Genomic DNA, 17,763 nt, shown 5'->3' with positions numbered 1-17,763 from the left:
CGTTCCTTACCCAAATTCGTACAATTGAGGCAGTGGATGGAGTGAGATTTTAAAAGCAATTTGACTGGAAGATGCTTGATAACTTTAAAAGCCTCCGGTGGTTTATACTTTAGTCTCTCAGTGCTAATGTTGTCTCTGGTTCACAGGTTATGCCAGCTCACTGTTCTAATTTTGCTTCCCAGGGCCTCAGTGTGTGACACATGAATCACCATTAATAATGGAGAGGCGTGTTGGGTAAATCCCGTCTGAGGAAGTTTACTGCTCCTGCGACATCGTGGCAATTCCCCCTGACAGCACTGGCATTTTCTCCAAATGCACAAGTCTATTCCCGTATCCCAGTCCCAGTCCTGGGAGATGTTATACCAGCATCTGGCACTAATATCTGTTGTTGACATTTTGGGAATGAGAACATGAGCTATTAGCAAAGATGTTTGCTTGTACCTAATTAATGTTCAATTGTATACCCCTTCCTTTATCAGCACTGCAGCAGCAAACCAGACTTGGCATTATCTTTCACCAGCTAGCTTTAAAACTTAATTATTTCCCGATTCAGTGTTAAAGGCCATACAGTGAGACTTGCTACCTTAATACAGATTTAATCAAGTTACCAAGCATCAGAGTGACTTGATGGCTCTTTAGCTGAAGTGACTGTATTTATGTATCAATAGAGCAAAATTTGGAGTGCGCTTTTTTGTGATGCTTTGGCAGGGCACCATGGAAATAAATGGATGGGTGAATGCCTCCTTCAAGAATGGGCTCGGAGAAACACAGGCAATTTTGATTCATTCAGTCAAATTGCGGCATCGTGCAAAAGCACTCAAAACCTTTTTCCAACATTGCAAGAAAGCATCATAGCGATGCTGATCAGGTACTTCAGTGAGTGGTTTCAACTGGGTGAGATACAGATACCAGATCACGGACGTATCACTAGCGAGAGTGTTTTAGCCCTCAGCTTTTCCTGAGGCAAACTGTATGCGGGAGGGGGAGAGGGAAAAGATAGACGGAATCAAAAATCCTTATTGCTGCGAACACTGGACAACAACTGTCTTAGGTCTTTGGCTACAATTTGTCTGTCGGTGACATGACTGTAGAGGGGTACGCAGCATACAGAGAATTGCGCTCGAGCCTTGACAGAGCAATGAAGCAGGTATCTGACTTATTCTCATATTTTTATTAAACGCTTATTTTTGTCACATGAGCTTTGCATCTGCATTCTTAAATCTAAGATGAACTCAAAGGATTTGAATGTGCAGTGAGTTACCCGGAGGAATACTGGCTATGGAGGATTTTCCCTTTGGAGAGCCTGATTTAAATGTAGCATGAAATACTCACTAAAATGATTTTAACTAGGCTCAGCTTAGTTTGCATTGAGATCGTGTGTTAGCCTTCTCCTCTCTGCCTTTCAGTGCAAAGTTCAGCCTGTGAGTAATATGTGCTTAAATAATTCATGGAGCAAAGGTATGTGGCTGACCTCATTACTAAAGATGATGTCCTACTGTACTGGTTTTGGGCTTACTGTTTTGAAATACTCTGTATGTTTGAGTTTTTTTAGCACCGTGAAAATCAGAGCCCGGTTGTGGGAGGACTGGTTGGGCCTTTTGAGGATACTTTTATAGCACTGGCTTTTAAATCCAGCCAGCAGCAGCTCTGCCGACTGGTTTTACCACAAACAGAAACACTTAGATTTGTGGTTGTAATGTGAAGAATGTTCATGACAAGTGTCCAGATTTCTTTTACTTAAAACCCAAATATCATTAAACTTAATTTCAAGTGTGAAGGACTAGTATGCTACATTGCTGCACTTTTTTTTATCAGCAGCATGTATGTAGGAGAGTCCAGATTTTTAAATGAGCTCCGGTCTACCTAGGTACCTTAGTAAAGATTAGATTTTCAGAAAGATTTCAGCGGGCTGCTGGCTGAGATCATTTCACAAATCAGCCCCTTGTAGCACAACATCACTTTGGAAAGGCATCTCCTAATCTAAGAAACGTTGAATCTTTTATCAGGAGTTACATGTTTTTTGAAAGAGTTTGCATACAACTCATCAAGTTATGAATAAGGGGGCTGGAGGAGTTAAACACATTGCACTGTTATTTATCCCTGAAACTATTGCAGGAGATCTTTTCTTACCAGAGGCTTCCTCAATTGTTCGTTCATTACCAGATATTGTAACATAGACAGTAAGCATGGCAGCAGCAACTCAGAGTGCTCTTTCTTTCAGACTGCACTGTGTCATTTCTGTATCCACGTGAACAAATGTTGAAAAGGCAAAACCCTTGAGTGCCAGTAATATAATCATAACAAATTCTACATAGACCAATAACCTCAAATTTCTGTTTCATGTGGGTCAATTACCTTAAAGTCTAATTTTGTGCAGAAAGCATAACAGCTGACCTAGGAGAAGCTGCTTTATCTGTGAGCCTCAGTTTTTTGTTTTTCCTTCTGCTGAGTAGGGGTGCCTTTGCTCGCGTAGCTCCCAGGGGTACATTGCCATATGGAAATATGAAGTGTTCTTGCTATGATGGTCTGAATGTAAGATAAATTTTTACCAACACAGAAATAAGTGAATGAAAAAAAATACACTTGGCTATAGATTATGGACTGCATTAAGTCCTACCAATGCCAATACCTACTAAAGATACTGAGGGCAGATACATAAATCTCCCAAGTGGTTAAGGCATTTATGTTGATACCTGCTTGGTACTTCATCAACCGATCCGCATGCTCATTGCCACGGTTTTAGGCGGGTGCAGCTCATGCAGTCTGAGCCAGCATCATGCGCAAGGCAGGGTTACATTTGGTACCGGAGTATAGCGGACAGGCCACAAATGAACAAGGAAGGTGGTTAGGGGGAAATCACTGGTGGCAGTGTTACCCTTGATTTTAGGGCAGTGGGTTCATAAAATTATTTGTGTAGGGCTGGGGAGGAGAGAAGTGGGCAGGGTGATCTGCATGTTTTGGGTGTGGGGTATCTGATGATGTGCGTGGCATTGGAGAGCTTCTCATGTACCATTCAGCTGCTCAGTTTTCATTTCTAAGAAGTATATTTTTTGCTTTTATTTTTGTGTTTGAAAAGTAAGAGTGACCTGAGATTTGAAGCTGCCTTAAATCAAGTCAGTGCAAAATTTATTTTTATTATTAAAATTGCCATACAAACATTTTCACCTTTTACACGTTCTGTGCCGAATTATGCAGCACAGTGCAGTAAATTTGAGACATTCTAGGGATTAGCATTAGGCAAATAAAAGAAGATTGAAAGAGCTGGTTCTGTTTTTTATCATGGTTTAACATCAGGCATATCTTCTTTCCTTGTAAGTTAGAGCTGACTGTATAGCACTATTGTCATCCACGAGGGATCTTGAGGCCAGCATTACAGATTTAACATGCTCAGGGAAACCAATACCAAGCTATCAACCGATACATGACACTAATACAGGGTTCACTTTTACACTCAACCAAAAAGAGAGAGGGAGAGATTGTTCCAAGTTTAGACAAGCTGTAAAATCCTTTACTAGTAGGTACTGCATTGGACAGCCCTGGAGACTATTCTAATTGCTTTACATCTGTACAAAGGTTCCTTGTAATCGGGCTTTCTGCCTCCATTTGTCTTCTTTTCAGCCTCTTAGTAAAGGCCTTAATTGGTCTTAGTGGGGCTTTTTTCAGTTAGCGCAACCATACCTTAAAGGCTGAACAAGTACCAGACATTACCTGGGGGGGAATGGAGGGAGTAGAGGAAAGACATCAATACTTCTTTACCTTTAACACTGTAATTAATGGGCTCAGAGCGAGGAACAGATTTGGAGAAATTTTAGCTCTTTGGGGGATTTAGACACAGATCAGACAAAACAGAGCAGGGTGGAATTCTCTAGAATTTCTTCCTGCTCCATTTCTCTGCGAACAATCATTAGCCTTGTAATTGTCTCCTGGTAAACTGCTGTATCAGGTTCCATTTTGTCCTCTTTAGAGGATCGAGTTGCCTTTAAATCAATAGTTTGAAGTACTGGGGGGATGTATGTGAAAGGAAGTGCCCTCTAATTTCTGTTTCTTAGCTACTAATTATTTAATAATACATTTTATTGCCTATTAAAATGTGGCATAACTTGCTTGTCAGCAAAACTAGATGGAACATAATCATTTGAGGAGAAGGATAATTGGCACTTTTGCAGATGGCTTTTATTGCAAGCCTGGTTTGTTGTTATAGAAGAGATTTCTTGCCAGGTTTCCTTGCAGCCTCTTCAGACCGGTCAGTGTCACAAGTGAGTTGCTGCAACCCAGCTCAGACTCCCAAATGTGGAATAGCAAGAACTCAGGCTGGACGTGGTTTTCTGACGTAAAAGCTGCTGTTGTGCATGGAGGGTTTCTTCCCTCCACCCTTTTCCTTTTAAGAACCTTTGTGGTTTTTAAAACTGCGCTGCAAATTACTCTGGTCACTAGATAGAGCAAAATAGGAGAATTTGTTTGGCTAACTGATTAATGGAGGTAGGTAAAACCGGGGCAGGGGGGTTGTCTTGCAATTTTTTTTGGGTGCAATCAGAAATGCATGTGTGCTTGTGGCTGAACTCTGTACATAGCTTACACAGCGAGGATTTACAGAGACACGCTGGGCATTCTGCAGAATTTGCCCTAATGTTTAAGAGCTTTAGAGAAATAGTTGGATGGTTAGCTCCAACTGCCCTCTGATTTCTTTAAGACCCGTGGCAGCGTTAGGAGGAATGGCTAGCAAACGTGAAGAAGGAGCTGCCGTGACTGGGGACAGGGGGACAGAGCCGCTGCGGGTGGCTGCTGGCGGTGGGGCCGAGGGGCCGGGCAAGCCCCCGAGGGGCTGAGGCGCTTGCAGGCACTGGGGCTGCAGGCCCAGAGGTGGAGGGACCGGCGCTCCTCGGGTTGCTGGTGGCCAGGAGTCTGTCTCAGTCTCTTCCCAACTTTCCAAGAACCAAGATTCCCAGGGTGACCTTTGAATTCCTGCCTGTTCCTTCTAAGGGAATGATTGTGTTGTATAGGAGAGAGATCTGGTTTATGTTTATTTTAAATTAAATGAAGAAGAGACTGGAACAGGCTGTTTCTTATTAAATCCTTCTTCAGTTAAATTCTCTCTTTTTTTTTTCTCCCTCTCTTGGAGAATGCTTTTGTTTATAAAAAAAAAGTGTTCCCTTTTCTATCACTGTTTGCATTTCATGTACAATGAACTGTTCTTGTTTGTGGAAAGGTTTTATTTAGCCTAGCACTCATGGCGGGTCCTGCTTCAGGACAGCGCTAGTATCGCACGAATTCAGGTTATTCCTCCCGTCTAATGGCTTCGTTGCAAGTTAGAGCAGTCTTTCCATTGCCTGAACAAGAGCTCTAGAGTGACTGTTAGACTTAGTCTTTGGAGAAATGTTAGAAATTCAGGGACGGCAATGTGCGTTTCTTCACAACAGCAGAAGTAAGCAGTATGTGTGAACTCTGGAGCTCTTATTACATGGTCAAAAGTGGTTGAAATTAAATGGTGTTTGTGAGATTCGGTGTCGTCTTGGTAAATGTTTTTCATAATCTCTCCAGATCATCTCTCTTCATCATGATAGTCAAAGAATAGAATCAGAAATGATGTTCTTGCCCGCAGCAATTACTTGTGAAGTGAGTGCTATGCAATCAGCCCCTTATGGAATAGAGTGCCACTCACTCTTAATACAGGTACCAGAAACCAGTCCTTAAAGGAGATGACTAATTTCCCTGGAAGCCATTTCTGTTTCATTTGTGATGACAGTCCTGGAGCTGCCTGTTTCAGAAAGCACTTGCTCCAGGAGTCAGCCAGCTCTCAGCGTTGGTTCAGTGGCACTGGCAAATTGACTGCTCAAGTCTTGAATAGATGGCTGTGGTTCATGTAAGAACGGGTGGCCAGGATGGAAAAACAGTTTTCATGAGCATTAGTGCCTCTTGATTATTTAAATATGAACAACTACATCTAAAAGTAGCCATCTTTTCTGGGTTTTAGCTGCCCTTGCTAATGAGGCAAACAACACCTTCTTGGGGTCAACAGAAATCTCTTGTGATTGTAATAGACTCTCTGTGCATGTAGACAAGATGGAAAATTGATCCACTACACTTCAGTGAGAGTTAAATAAATGGAGCATTGTTAACTTGACTACATTTCGGAGAATTCATACGTGAGGTCTTTGCTTTAATGTTATATATTGAAAATTCACTGTCAGATCTAGCTCAAAGTTTCTCTGCAGTTAAGGCAAATCTTAATTTTATTTCCCCTGAGACAAAGAGCAGGTACTTGAATTTGTCCTTTATCCTCAGTGACTGCAAATTTCAGTTTCATCGATGTGGTTGATGAGTCTTTGGAGAAGGTGGCGAGCAGTCAAGTTTCAGTTGCAATGGGGAACGGAGCAGGAGGATGCAGGGGCCTGCAGCCAGGCTGGGTTGATTTCTGAGGTTTCAGGGGACTCCTGTTGATGGTATCTTTACCTTGGCTGCCTTCTCCCCATTCCGTGCATGCTACTTCCCTTTACTAATGTTTTGATGTTGCTGGGCCTCTGTAATGGGGAATCCACGCTACAGTGACGATGCAGTGAGTGCTGGCCCAATCCCAACATTGAAATGGAAACCTGGGGGAAAGTATCTCTCTTGTGAAAGATGTGTATTGCCTGCTTTCAGCTCATTCCCTCCGTTTGATAGTGATAGGGATGACTCCTCCACCATTAAGATAAGTACCTTTCCCAATGGTGATTCACTCCGCCTTTCTCTTTCCATTGATCAAAGAAGGAACCTTAAGACGATCTAGACTAAACACTGTTAGATGGCTAGGCTTAGATGGCGAAATCTCCTTCCTGGCAATTAGAAATGAGCTTAGAGCTTTTGGAAGTTGTGGAAGCAGTCTCAATGGGAGGTAACAGAGAAGAGAAGCTCATGGGTCTCCTGCTTTGCTGCCCACCTCTTCTGCATTATGTTCAGAGCAGTGCTCATTATATTGTAGAAATACAGTACGACACATCATTGTCCTCTAGTTTGAGGCGTGTAGATTTTCACTGCTTTGTCTCTGACTACATGCCGACCACTTAAAGAAAAAAGATCAGCAAAGTTACTGGAGCTTTTCTTTTTACTGGGAGACAAACATTTTCCTTAAACTAGTCTAGTGAAGGCGATCCTTGAGGATAGAAATAGAAGTGAAAAAAGCCAAAATATGCATAATTTAGTCAAGATACAATGATGAGTGGTTGAGGTTTAGCAACATGTAATATCTGTTAGAAACACTGGTTGACAGACAATAGGAAACAGCACTCAAGTGCCCGAGTGATATTTTTTATACAATGGAAGACAAGTACTTGGCAGCATCTTCACTTTGACATGGCTCTGTATACACTGATACTTAAGCAAACAGTTCAATTAACCGTGGTCGCCCTTCATCTCGTAGAGCATTGTTAGTGTTATTTCCTGTTTAGTTAGTCTGAAAATTTTCTTCCAAAATCCCAGACTAATTAGGCAGACTATCAAAACATTTGGCTTTAAAGTAAATCAAAGAACATGAAGTGGCTTTTTGTGCTAATTTTTAATTCTAGGTCAGGCAGGTTCTTGCCTTCCTTTTTTTTTTTTTTTTTTTTTTTTTTTCCTGTTAAGTTTTGAGATGCATTTGAAATCAGCAGCTGAGCTTGTAGGCCTCTGCAGAATCTCTCAGTAACTGATGCCTCCCTTGAGCTACATGTTGGGAACAGTAGCCACACTCTTCATCAAACCTGTGTCAAACCAAGGCAAGGGAAGCAATGCTCACTTTGCATTTGCAAGATGTGGGTTTGTCAATGAACTTGGGGATGTATTCAGATTCTCAGGGGAACAGGTACAGATTTTAATTCTCAAGCAGCGCTTGAAACAGACAATCCATGGAGCAAGTGGAGGTCAGACGTCAAGACAGGCAGCCACCAAGAGACAAGGAAAAGAAATAATAGGAGGGAAGAAAAAACCCACCATCAAAGTGAGCTGATTCGCCACGTGAAGTTAAGTGAACTCTACATTACAACAGATACACTGTCTGGAGGAACTAATTGCTCATGTGGTTAAGTAACTCGGGTCTACCTGAGACCTTCTTGACTCTGGAAGCTATTAAATAGAACAGAACTTGCTAAAAGCAGAGAACTTCAAAAACATGAACTTTACTACTTTACTTTGAGATAATTTTTTCCACTCCCCTCCCCACCCCACCCCACCCCCCTTCCTTAAAGGAGACATTACTGATTTATAGCAATTTTAACAGCTTTTGGGCAGTACCATAGACGGTTCTGTAGTCTCAAGTGATTATTGTGGAAGTCTTGCTGATCTTTTCCTGAAGAGTCCAGAACCACAGAAAATTCTTAGCATATTAAAAAAAGAAGACAATCTATGTGTTGTGCAAGCTTTGAATCTGCTCCATAAAACATTTTCTTCGTTATTATCATAGACATGACTCACAGCTTGTAATACCACATTTGACATTTATGTTGGTGACAATTGAAAACGGGTGAAGCGGTTCTGGCAAAAACAGACAGGCTGAAAGTATGTAGTGATCAGAGCATATTTCTTCTGGTATTCAGAATACAAAATCAGAGTAAATTTGGAGGGAGTGGGGAATGGGGCAAAATAAAGTACACATATAGAGGAACATCTGACTCGGATTGGAAACAGATGTCATGCTCACACCTATAGATTTCCTCCTAAATAAAAATGAACAAGTCATGCAATTCTACTTTCCTTGACTTGAATGGGTTTTCTGAAAGTATAGCACTTGTAATCATGTCATTTACACTCAAGTGACTGAGTATATAAATGTAGGAATCAAAATTTCAGCATCAGTGTCTTACCAGAAACCCTCTGACATAGCAAGAATTATGCCAAGGACATTTCTATTTATAACATGACATGGTAATGCTAAGAGCTCTTGTGAATGGCCACTTGTTGTAATTTTCCCATCCAAAAATAAGCTAATAAAAATACCAAAATAAGGGGGTGAGAGGGGAATAAGACTGCAAAATGGAGAACCTCAAAGGCTTAAAGAAACTATTTGGTATTAGACAAACTGGTGCAGACTAAGTTTGATTTTTATTTTTTTTTTTGCCAGATTTCCATGTATAACTTGAGTATGAACATTCCAGTAAATTCTCCTATACTTACTTTTACCCTTTGGCATGAGGGATACTTTTTGTTTCATGGAGGTTGGTGAGCGTACTAGAGTTATGCTCAGTTCTTTTCAAAGGGGAGGAAACACAAAGGGACATTTTGCTGTGATTTTGAGGGATAAATAGGATAACTGAAGTGAGTATACTGGACATAATTCCCAGCCTTTTCGTTAATACATCTAGTAGGTTGCTCTTGAACAAAGTCTTCCATAAAGCAGCACGTTATTAATTTTAAGAAATCTACCATTCTTTACGTGAGGGGACACATTCTGTGAGAACTCAGAAATTTATAAAGCAATATCTTAAAGTACATATATGAAAAGAGTGAAAACTTTTTCTGTTGTGTGACTCTGGGTTAGTTAGATATCCTGGGAATGTAAGCAGATTTTATTTCCGTTTTGGCTCAGAGAAGAGGATTTTGCCTACTCTGTAGACTTTGAACAGTAAAATTGAGATTACAAGCAAAAAAATGATAAATGTACTTAAAACTTTTTCTGATTTTCAGTTCATGGAAACTTTAGAGATTAAGGAGACTGTTGTACAATTATAAACTGAAAACTGTACTGAATCAAATAGTTGTAATAGTCATCGGTGCAAAGAAAAAAAAAAAAAAAAAAAAAAACCCTGAGCTATGAAATTTACACAGAACAATGGAGTTTCAAAATGCCAAAGTCCATAACTGGATAAGGAAGACAAAAGTCATCCAGGTTTTCCTAGAAAAGACAACATGTGATTTTCTTTTAGCACTGAACATCTCTAGACACAGGTTGAGTGGATGACTTGTTCATGGTTCACTCTATAAACAGTCCTTTTATTGAAGTGATCAAGTTCTCTTGACATGGCATTGAGAGACAAAACGAATACCAAGAGATGTTTTATTGTAGTACAAGTCAATATATTTTATGTTTGCATTTCTATTCTTTCTACCTAACCTTGACAGAACATTAACATTCTCAGTTAAAGTTAGCTTGTACACATTATTTGTCTCAAAAAGGGATTAACATTCTGGATTTTATCACTATTTTTATTATTAAGGCAGTGAATTGATACCCAATTTAGATATCCAATATTATAGTTCAGTTACTAAAGCTAATGTTTTTTTTGTGACCCAATCCCAAGGGCTAGGAGGAAATAGGACAGGTAATTCTGAAATACAAATAAAAGAGTAAAAGCCGAAATCTTTAGGCATGTATAAAATATGTATGGCATATAATAAACCAAAGCAGAGAGAGAAGACAAGAGAAAAGGAGGCTATTAGGTTGTATCCAATCATCATCCAAAAAAATGGTAAATAGCTTGTAGTCAATCACAGGATCGTTAACATTCAAATAAAACAGGCAAAACTTCAGTTCTTTTTACAGATGAGATCACATACACAGAGGAATTTTTTGTTCTGTTCGTTAGGAAATTCTGGTAAAGGTAGAGCTAAGGCTAAAAAAAACTCTGAAGCACTAAGGAGCTTAGGTGTTTATAAGCGGTATCCTCAGCATCAGCAAAAGGAAGAGGTGGCATAATTACCTTTATTCATTCCATGCATCAGCAGACTTTCATCAGCAGGTGCTTAATGGTGCTATGTACTCTTAATTATTGATCTTACCATTTAAGTAATAAGACATGTGGAAGTGGGCACTATTATCTGGTAATTGACCATGTTGGAGAGTTGACAAGATGCTAAAAGTGTTTAACATACAGATAAGATCAATTATAAGATAATGCTTGCTACTGTAATGAACTGTTGTAAGGAGGAAACTTGCTTCTGAGTTATTCATCAGGCAAGGATCCTAGGCCAGAACCACGAGTGTTTGTCTCTGGATAGACGTAGGATAAATAGCAGTTCACAGTGACTGGATGTCTAAGTAGGGTGGAATGATGGGACTGATACAATAGCCACAGGTAATATATCGTAATTAGCTTACAAGAGAATGCATGAAGAAAACTTAACTTTTGTTAAGTTCCTTTGAGAAACATGAATCTTCTGTGATCAAGTTACTTCTCAGAAGCTCCAATTCAACAAACCACACAGATGCACACTAAATCCTTTCTGAGTTTGTAGTTCTTAAATATGCCGAATACATGTTTTAGCTTCTTTTGTAAACCAAGGCTTAAAGTTACAATTTCCAAAGTAAACCAAGCAAGTAATGATTGAGGCGAGCTACAATTTTTCTGTATAGGAAGCTGAAGGAAGAGCACCTCTTTATCAGAAGACTGGTAAAAACAGGTGTCAAGCTCTTAAAAAAGGGAAGGCAAAGTCCTCATCCAAACAAGCGACTGTGGCAATAATGTGTAGCTTCAGCCTGCAGTATTTCTGAGCACTGGAAACCCTTGACAGAACATTGCCAATTTCATGAGAGCATTTCAGGTCTGTAGGTTTTAGTGCACTGCAAACTTTCGTCATTGGGAATTAGGGTGTTGAATTTTAGATTCTTTCATGTGGCATCAAGGAGAACTGGAGATGACAGTTACAACCAGCACCACTGTCCAGCAGAACAGAGGTGAATTAGGGAAAGCAAGGAAGATCAATAGAAAAACTCAGATTCATGTATACAGAAAACTGTGTTTTCAGGGAACTGTCATTTTGGATGCCACATCTTAATTCCCTTCATTTTCTCAATGCCTTTCAGAAAGAAAAGCTACTAAGTGAATGCTGTTAGAAATAAAGCCCTGCTTCCTGGGCCTGAAATGAAAATACCTCCAGCTGTCTAGCCAACAAAGAATTTACAATCGTGGCAAGACTTGAATCAGTAAAAATGATTCCTGTAAGGTGATTTTATTTCTGTCTCACATACACATTCTACGAATGAGGATTTGGGACTATACAAAGGTTGTTACCCATGTTTACTTTTATTTCCCTTTGAAAAGTAGTTTCACAATATCTTCCAAGTGATTTAATTTATACAAAGTTATCATGTACAACTTTTAAGATGTGAAAATTGGGGGATAAAAACATACTAAGGCAATGTATTTTCAAGAGTTTATATATAAAAGTTAATCTGTTTTTCTTATAGCGGTTTTCTTCTTGTAATATATGAACCAAAAAATGGCTCTTGCTTTGGTTCTCATTTCCTGTTTTATATAGAACATTTGGAACAAAACTACTCTGCCATCTTTGGTTAGCACTCCCAAGCATAAAGACAGCTTCTGAGCAGAGTGATCTGTTCCTTCCTGAAGCACATCTGCCGCTTTGCCTCAAAAAGAGGAGAGAGATAGCGCGGCTCCGGACTGGGCAGCGCTCGTTGTCCACTCTCTGTAGCTGTGAGCAGAACTGTGCCGAGTGCCTCGGCTGTTCCCTTTTGCAGAAAATAGATTGGTTAAAACTCTCAGGTTAAGAATGAGATATCATCAGAATGGCTTTTTTTTTTTTTTTTTTTTCAAATGGAATTATTTCATATACTAAAATTTGAAATCCCCAAACAGGAAAATAGAGTATTTGTGGTTGCAACAGAACGCTGGCTATTCTGAAAAGCTGTTTTTTTTCTTTTCCTTCATCACCCCATTAGGAAGTGGGGTAATACCACTCTAATGGCTGTTTTCCTGCGGCCGGCTTTCTTGGGGACTGATGCCTTTCAGTTAGGGTTACATTTTGTAACCCTTCCACATGTGGTAGGGGAGGATCCCAAGTCGATGCTACTCTCTCTGCTCTGCACAGTCCCAGTTTGACTGCAGGCAGTATGTCCTTTATTCCACAGGAATCTGACTGTAATTACGCTGTCATTTAGGATGACACAAGAATGCCAGATCAAATTGGGATGGCGGAGCATGCGTTGTCAGTGCAGTGACTGGTTGGTTAGTGGAGTCCTGCTGGTCACAGGAGAACCTTTCCCAGGTTTCACCTTTCTCACAAAGGGGAGAGAGAATAAGCAGGTAGCAGTAATGATTACTTCTCTCTTACCACATTCGATCTAACCATTTTCACCATTAAGGTATGCCACCGTCATCCCCATTGTACAGATAAAGGACATGACTTATTTATGATAGTCCAAGTAGTGTGGGTAAGAAGGAAGTCAAGATGTTTCCATTTCCTTAAGATTTTAGCTAGGTATGGCTTAAATTTCCCTGGTTAAATATTGACTTTGTCTGTATCGCTTTCATTTTTTGAGGTTTTCCCTTGATGTTTCTGGCTGTGAGTTCAGAACTTGAGTTAATGGTGCTTTAGTAATTAACCCGTGAAGATTAAAATTGGTGTCATTATCAGTGTAAAAGCTAATCTGTGCCTGGCTTGTTCAGTAGTCTAGCACTGAGCAATTTAGGCAGATGTCCAGTCTTGCTACACTGGTGCACCGGGTAATCCTAAATCTCTTTATTGGAAGGGTTTTATTTTCTGTAGCAACTGAATATATTCTGTTCTTGTTTTGGTGAGAAATCAGTGACTTCATTTAAGAAATACAATTTGTCACATTGCAGTTGTTTAGTTGTAAAAAATTAATAATGGGTGTCTCCAGAAGGGAAGGCCCCCCCTGGCCCCCTTTCCCACTGCACAAACCTAATCTGAGCCTGTTAGTAACTAAAACACTGAATGCCTATACTGCATTGTGAGACCTGGGGGATTAATCTGCTGGATGTAGACTGGCTTGTCCTCTGAGAAACACTATGTTAAGGAAAAAAAAGGGTGGGGGGAGGTGGTAAAGAAAGAAAAAGCCTCTGCTGATGAAAGTAGCTGTCAAATTAGCAGGTCTAGAAGTTGTGTGTATTGTTATGAGCTGCTCAAGTTCACACCAGAGCGACCCAACCCCATCCGTCTTTCTCAGTTTACATTTTAATTGGCTTGTAGTTAAGTTTTTTAAACACTGTGAGACTGCTGACATACACTGTAATATCATGTGAATAATTTATAGGAGCTGTTCGAGATGAGCTTTTTTTTTTTTTTTTTTTTGCCTTTTTTTTTATTATTTGAGAATTGGATGAAAGGAGAGAGAATTGGAGGGGGAAGAGCAAAGGAGAGGAGCAACAACAATCCAGTAGCATGTTGCTTGCTGGGTGTTAAATGTTTTTGCTAGTGCATCTGACTGCATTTGGGATTTCACTGAGGTTTGTACAATGCAATCTTATTAATAACTATTCTGTCAGGAGAGCACCCAATTAAATTGAATTGGGTTTATCGTTCCCCTTAGGTTTCTTAAAATGTGTGAATATAAAGCCTCTCCAATGTGAGGACTGGCTAACAAGGATTGTGGGGGCTGGGGTTCAGTTTGTTTTTCTCCTTTTTCTCTCTCTTATTTAGGAATTGCCTGTTTGCAAATTCAGAACCTGGCACTCCAGCCCTTCCAGCAGGGCTTTACCTTCCCCTTGTGGAGGCTGCAAGGAGCGGACGGGCTCCCAGAAAGAACTCCCAACCTGCCTGGAGACTTACCGCTGGAAATGAGGAGTGCTGGTCATGTAATTAAGACTTAGGGGAGCATCCTTTTCCTTTCCTAGGGAGCTCAAAGTTTGCTGGGGCATCTTGAATGCAAAAAAAATACATTTTGGTAAGGTTTTATAAGCTGCAAAGAACCATTACTATTTTTTTGTTATATGTGTTTTGTGAGATAGCTTCTGCTTTGGTGGCCACATTTATAGAGTGCAGCTCGTTATGTCTTGGGAGCATATGGGAAGGAAACAAAAGTTCAGCCCTGGCTCTCTCCCAGCTTCTGCTCCCAGCTCACAGGGCAGCGCTCACTGCTGGGTTTTCAGGTATCTCACCTGTCTCCTGCCTCCAGAAGCACACACCAGTTGCAATGCTCTACCTGGCTACCGAAGGTGAAATTTAGATTCTGACCATCTCCTGCTGCAGGTTGGTTGTAAGAAATGCACAGCTGAGCTCTCCCTGTGGGCAGGTCTGCTGAGCAGGCCTCAGTGCAGGGCTAGGTTTGCTGGCTTAGGTGGAAGCTCCATCTCTGAAACAGGCCTGTGATGTTTGATTTCACTCTCTTTTCATTTCATCTCGGAGGATCATTTTAACTGTTCAAAACTGCCTTTTGTGCACAATTTTGAACACAGCTTGTGATTTGGAGAGTTATTTGTTTATGTGCTCCAGTTATTGATACCATAGTTATAACAGACTTAAGCTGTTGAGACACTGTTGAAATGGATTTTGACCCAGAGGTGAAGAAGTAGTTGTCACTTTAAATGTGCAGCCTTTGTCCTTAATATGAAATTTAGGAAGACTTGAACTTTGTTAGCTCTTAGCTTGCGATAACTGCCAGTAATCTCGGAGAACAAGGGTTGTACATGGAATTCTGCTCATTTTCACACTGGACTTTCATTTTTCCCCGGTAATTTCCTTTAGAATTTGCATGACGGATTACTCTTTATGTTCTGCTTGTTTGAAAAGTCTTTTGTCTGCTCTGCAAGATAAAAAATGAACTTATGCAAAAGCTTTGTGTGGCATTGTGCACCCAGCTAAGAGTACTGGAGATTTGGGGGATCTCAATGTGTTCATGATACCTGGAATGCATAGATTGTTCCAAAAATAAAAGCAGCAAGTAAAAATAGAGGCAAGCTGAGGCAAAGTTGCATAATTCAGTGCTCAGGAAAGCCACTTGCACAAGTTCAATGACCACAACGCTCCTGCCTGCAGATCTGAGGGAAGAGATCCAAGTAACAAAAGCCTAAATCCACGGAGATGTACCATTTCAGGGCTGTGAGCTTTACCTTGATAAGAGTGCCCAAAGCCTTAACCCTCCACTCTTAACACGTCCTGTGGTGCCTCGCTTTTGCAGCATATGCTGTGTGACATCCACATTAATCTGAGAGCCCTGCAGTACCAAAGCACAGCAGGACGAGTTAAGGACAGGCTGTTGGCCTTAACTTTCATTTTTCTGCTTTTGTTGCTGTGTGTCATGGATAAAGGTGACCTGGAAGGGAGGAAAAAAAAGCAGCCTGCTTCTATCCCATTTGCTTTGTTAGGTTGTACAAAATGCTTTGAAAGGTTGTTTGTTTAGTTCTTAGCTCTTTTCTTTCTTTCTTTCTTTCTTTCTTTCTTTCTTTCTTTCTTTCTTTCTTTCTTTCTTTCTTTCTTTCTTTCTTTCTTTCTTTTTCTTTCTTTCTTTCTTTCTTTTTCCTTCCTTCCTTCCTTCCTTCCTTCCTTCCTTCCTTCCTTCCTTCCTTCCTTCCTTCCTTCCTTCCTTCCTTCCTTCCTTCCTTCCTTCCTTCCTTCCTTCCTTCCTTCCTTCCTTCCTTCCTTCCTTCCTTCCTTCCTTCCTTCCTTCCTTCCCTGTTTTCTGTTAGAAATATCAGATCCAGACTTCCCTGTTTTTCCTTGGAGACATAGTAGAGAATTGAAGAGCTCTTGGGATTAAAAGTCTAAAGCTCAAGCAGTTGAAAGGGGAAGATTTTCGTTGTACCATTTTTAACCTTTCTGAGCTTTGTTTCCGTTTGTTACTACCAGCTCTGTACCACTCCTGCTTAATGTCTTTCACATTCAAGTTCTTTGGTTAAGATGTGAGGATCTCTCATTCCCACTCTCTGATCCCCCAGGGACCTCCAGCAAATAGAGATTTTAAACAAACACCTTCTCAGCCACCACATATGTCCACAAACTCTCTGCCTTTTTTCAGATATAAAAAAAACAAAACCCAACCTCGTTTTGTTGTCAGTGCTTCTATTTCACCCTTACTGTTTCCCAGTTGAGAAAGCACAGTCCAATGTACAGAGGGGCTTGGGAGCAGGCTGGGAGCATGCGTTTTGTGTCTGCCCCTAAACTTCATGAAATGTAGGGTGCTCCCTGCATGTCGTATTGTCTCTAAAAGAAAAATCGCATCACAACATCTACTTCAAAGAGAAAGCACAGTCATACATATTGAATGTAATATATATTTATTCTATTTTTCGTTAATTGGAGGACTAGTTTTGGATTACTTTTTATTACTATTATTATTCTAGTTATTTTGTTAGTGGGGTTCTAATGATGAGGTTTAATACAGATAAAAGAATGGAAGAGGAATTAATAATTGATCTTAATAATCTCTTCGGAGCTGCTGAGCTCTCCTCCAATTAATGTGAGGCATTATAAGACCTGTTGTAGAATGAAGGGGGCAAGTCTATGTCTTAATAATCTGTAGTGCTCTGGCATATATGATGGTACCATGGGGATGCTCATTTTATATCCCTGCACATGTTCCTTTTATAAGTAGTAACTTCAAGAAATCTGGTTAAATCAGCTGAAAGGCCTTTTAGTGTCTGTCATGCTCGGTGAGGTCACAGCATACACTTCCATCTCTGAAAGTTGCAAAGCTCTCTCATTTTCCTCAAATATAGGTAGATTTTAACTGTGAATAATCAGACCTTCTGATGTTTTGTTAAGGGTGTCCAAATAGCCAAATTTTGAGGGAGCTGCAAAAGCAGATGAGAAATGGAACAACTGACTACATTCTACGTTCTTGGACTGTGTAGCTTACAAAGCTCTATCTTCAGCTGTGTCTACCATGATGACGCTATCAGCAATTTCTGTTCTGAAATACAGCGATGGGTCCAAGCATTTAACATCATCAACAAAAGCATCTAATAGGTGATCTGGCTTCTTTCATGTGTCTGGACTTAAATCTTGTTTCATTTCTATCTGCAAGTATTTGGAATGGGGAATGGGCTAAAGTTGCGCCAGGGGAGGTTTAGGTTGGATGTTAGGAAGAACTTCTTTACTGAACGGGTTGTGAGGCACTGG

General features: G+C 40.3%; 1 protein-coding gene across 11 annotated transcripts in view; it reads left to right on the top strand.

Moving 5' to 3' along the window:
• The window catches only part of AUTS2 (activator of transcription and developmental regulator AUTS2), a 759,649-nt gene that overhangs the window by 471,415 nt on the left and 270,471 nt on the right, over positions 1-17,763 (top strand). Inside the window, exon 1 of one of the 11 annotated variants that reach the window (XM_035343099.1) lies at positions 4,459-4,479. The exons of the other annotated variants lie outside the window; for them this stretch is intronic. Coding sequence (XP_035198990.1) covers positions 4,474-4,479 — 6 coding nt within the window. The 5' untranslated portion in view covers positions 4,459-4,473. Of the gene's footprint in view, positions 1-4,458; positions 4,480-17,763 lie in introns of those variants that run through there. 11 annotated transcript variants of the gene reach the window in all.

Source organism: Oxyura jamaicensis, chromosome 19, assembly GCF_011077185.1.
Source record: "Oxyura jamaicensis isolate SHBP4307 breed ruddy duck chromosome 19, BPBGC_Ojam_1.0, whole genome shotgun sequence".
Lineage (NCBI taxonomy): Eukaryota > Metazoa > Chordata > Aves > Anseriformes > Anatidae > Oxyura > Oxyura jamaicensis.
This window is presented reverse-complemented; position numbering and strand designations above follow the sequence as displayed.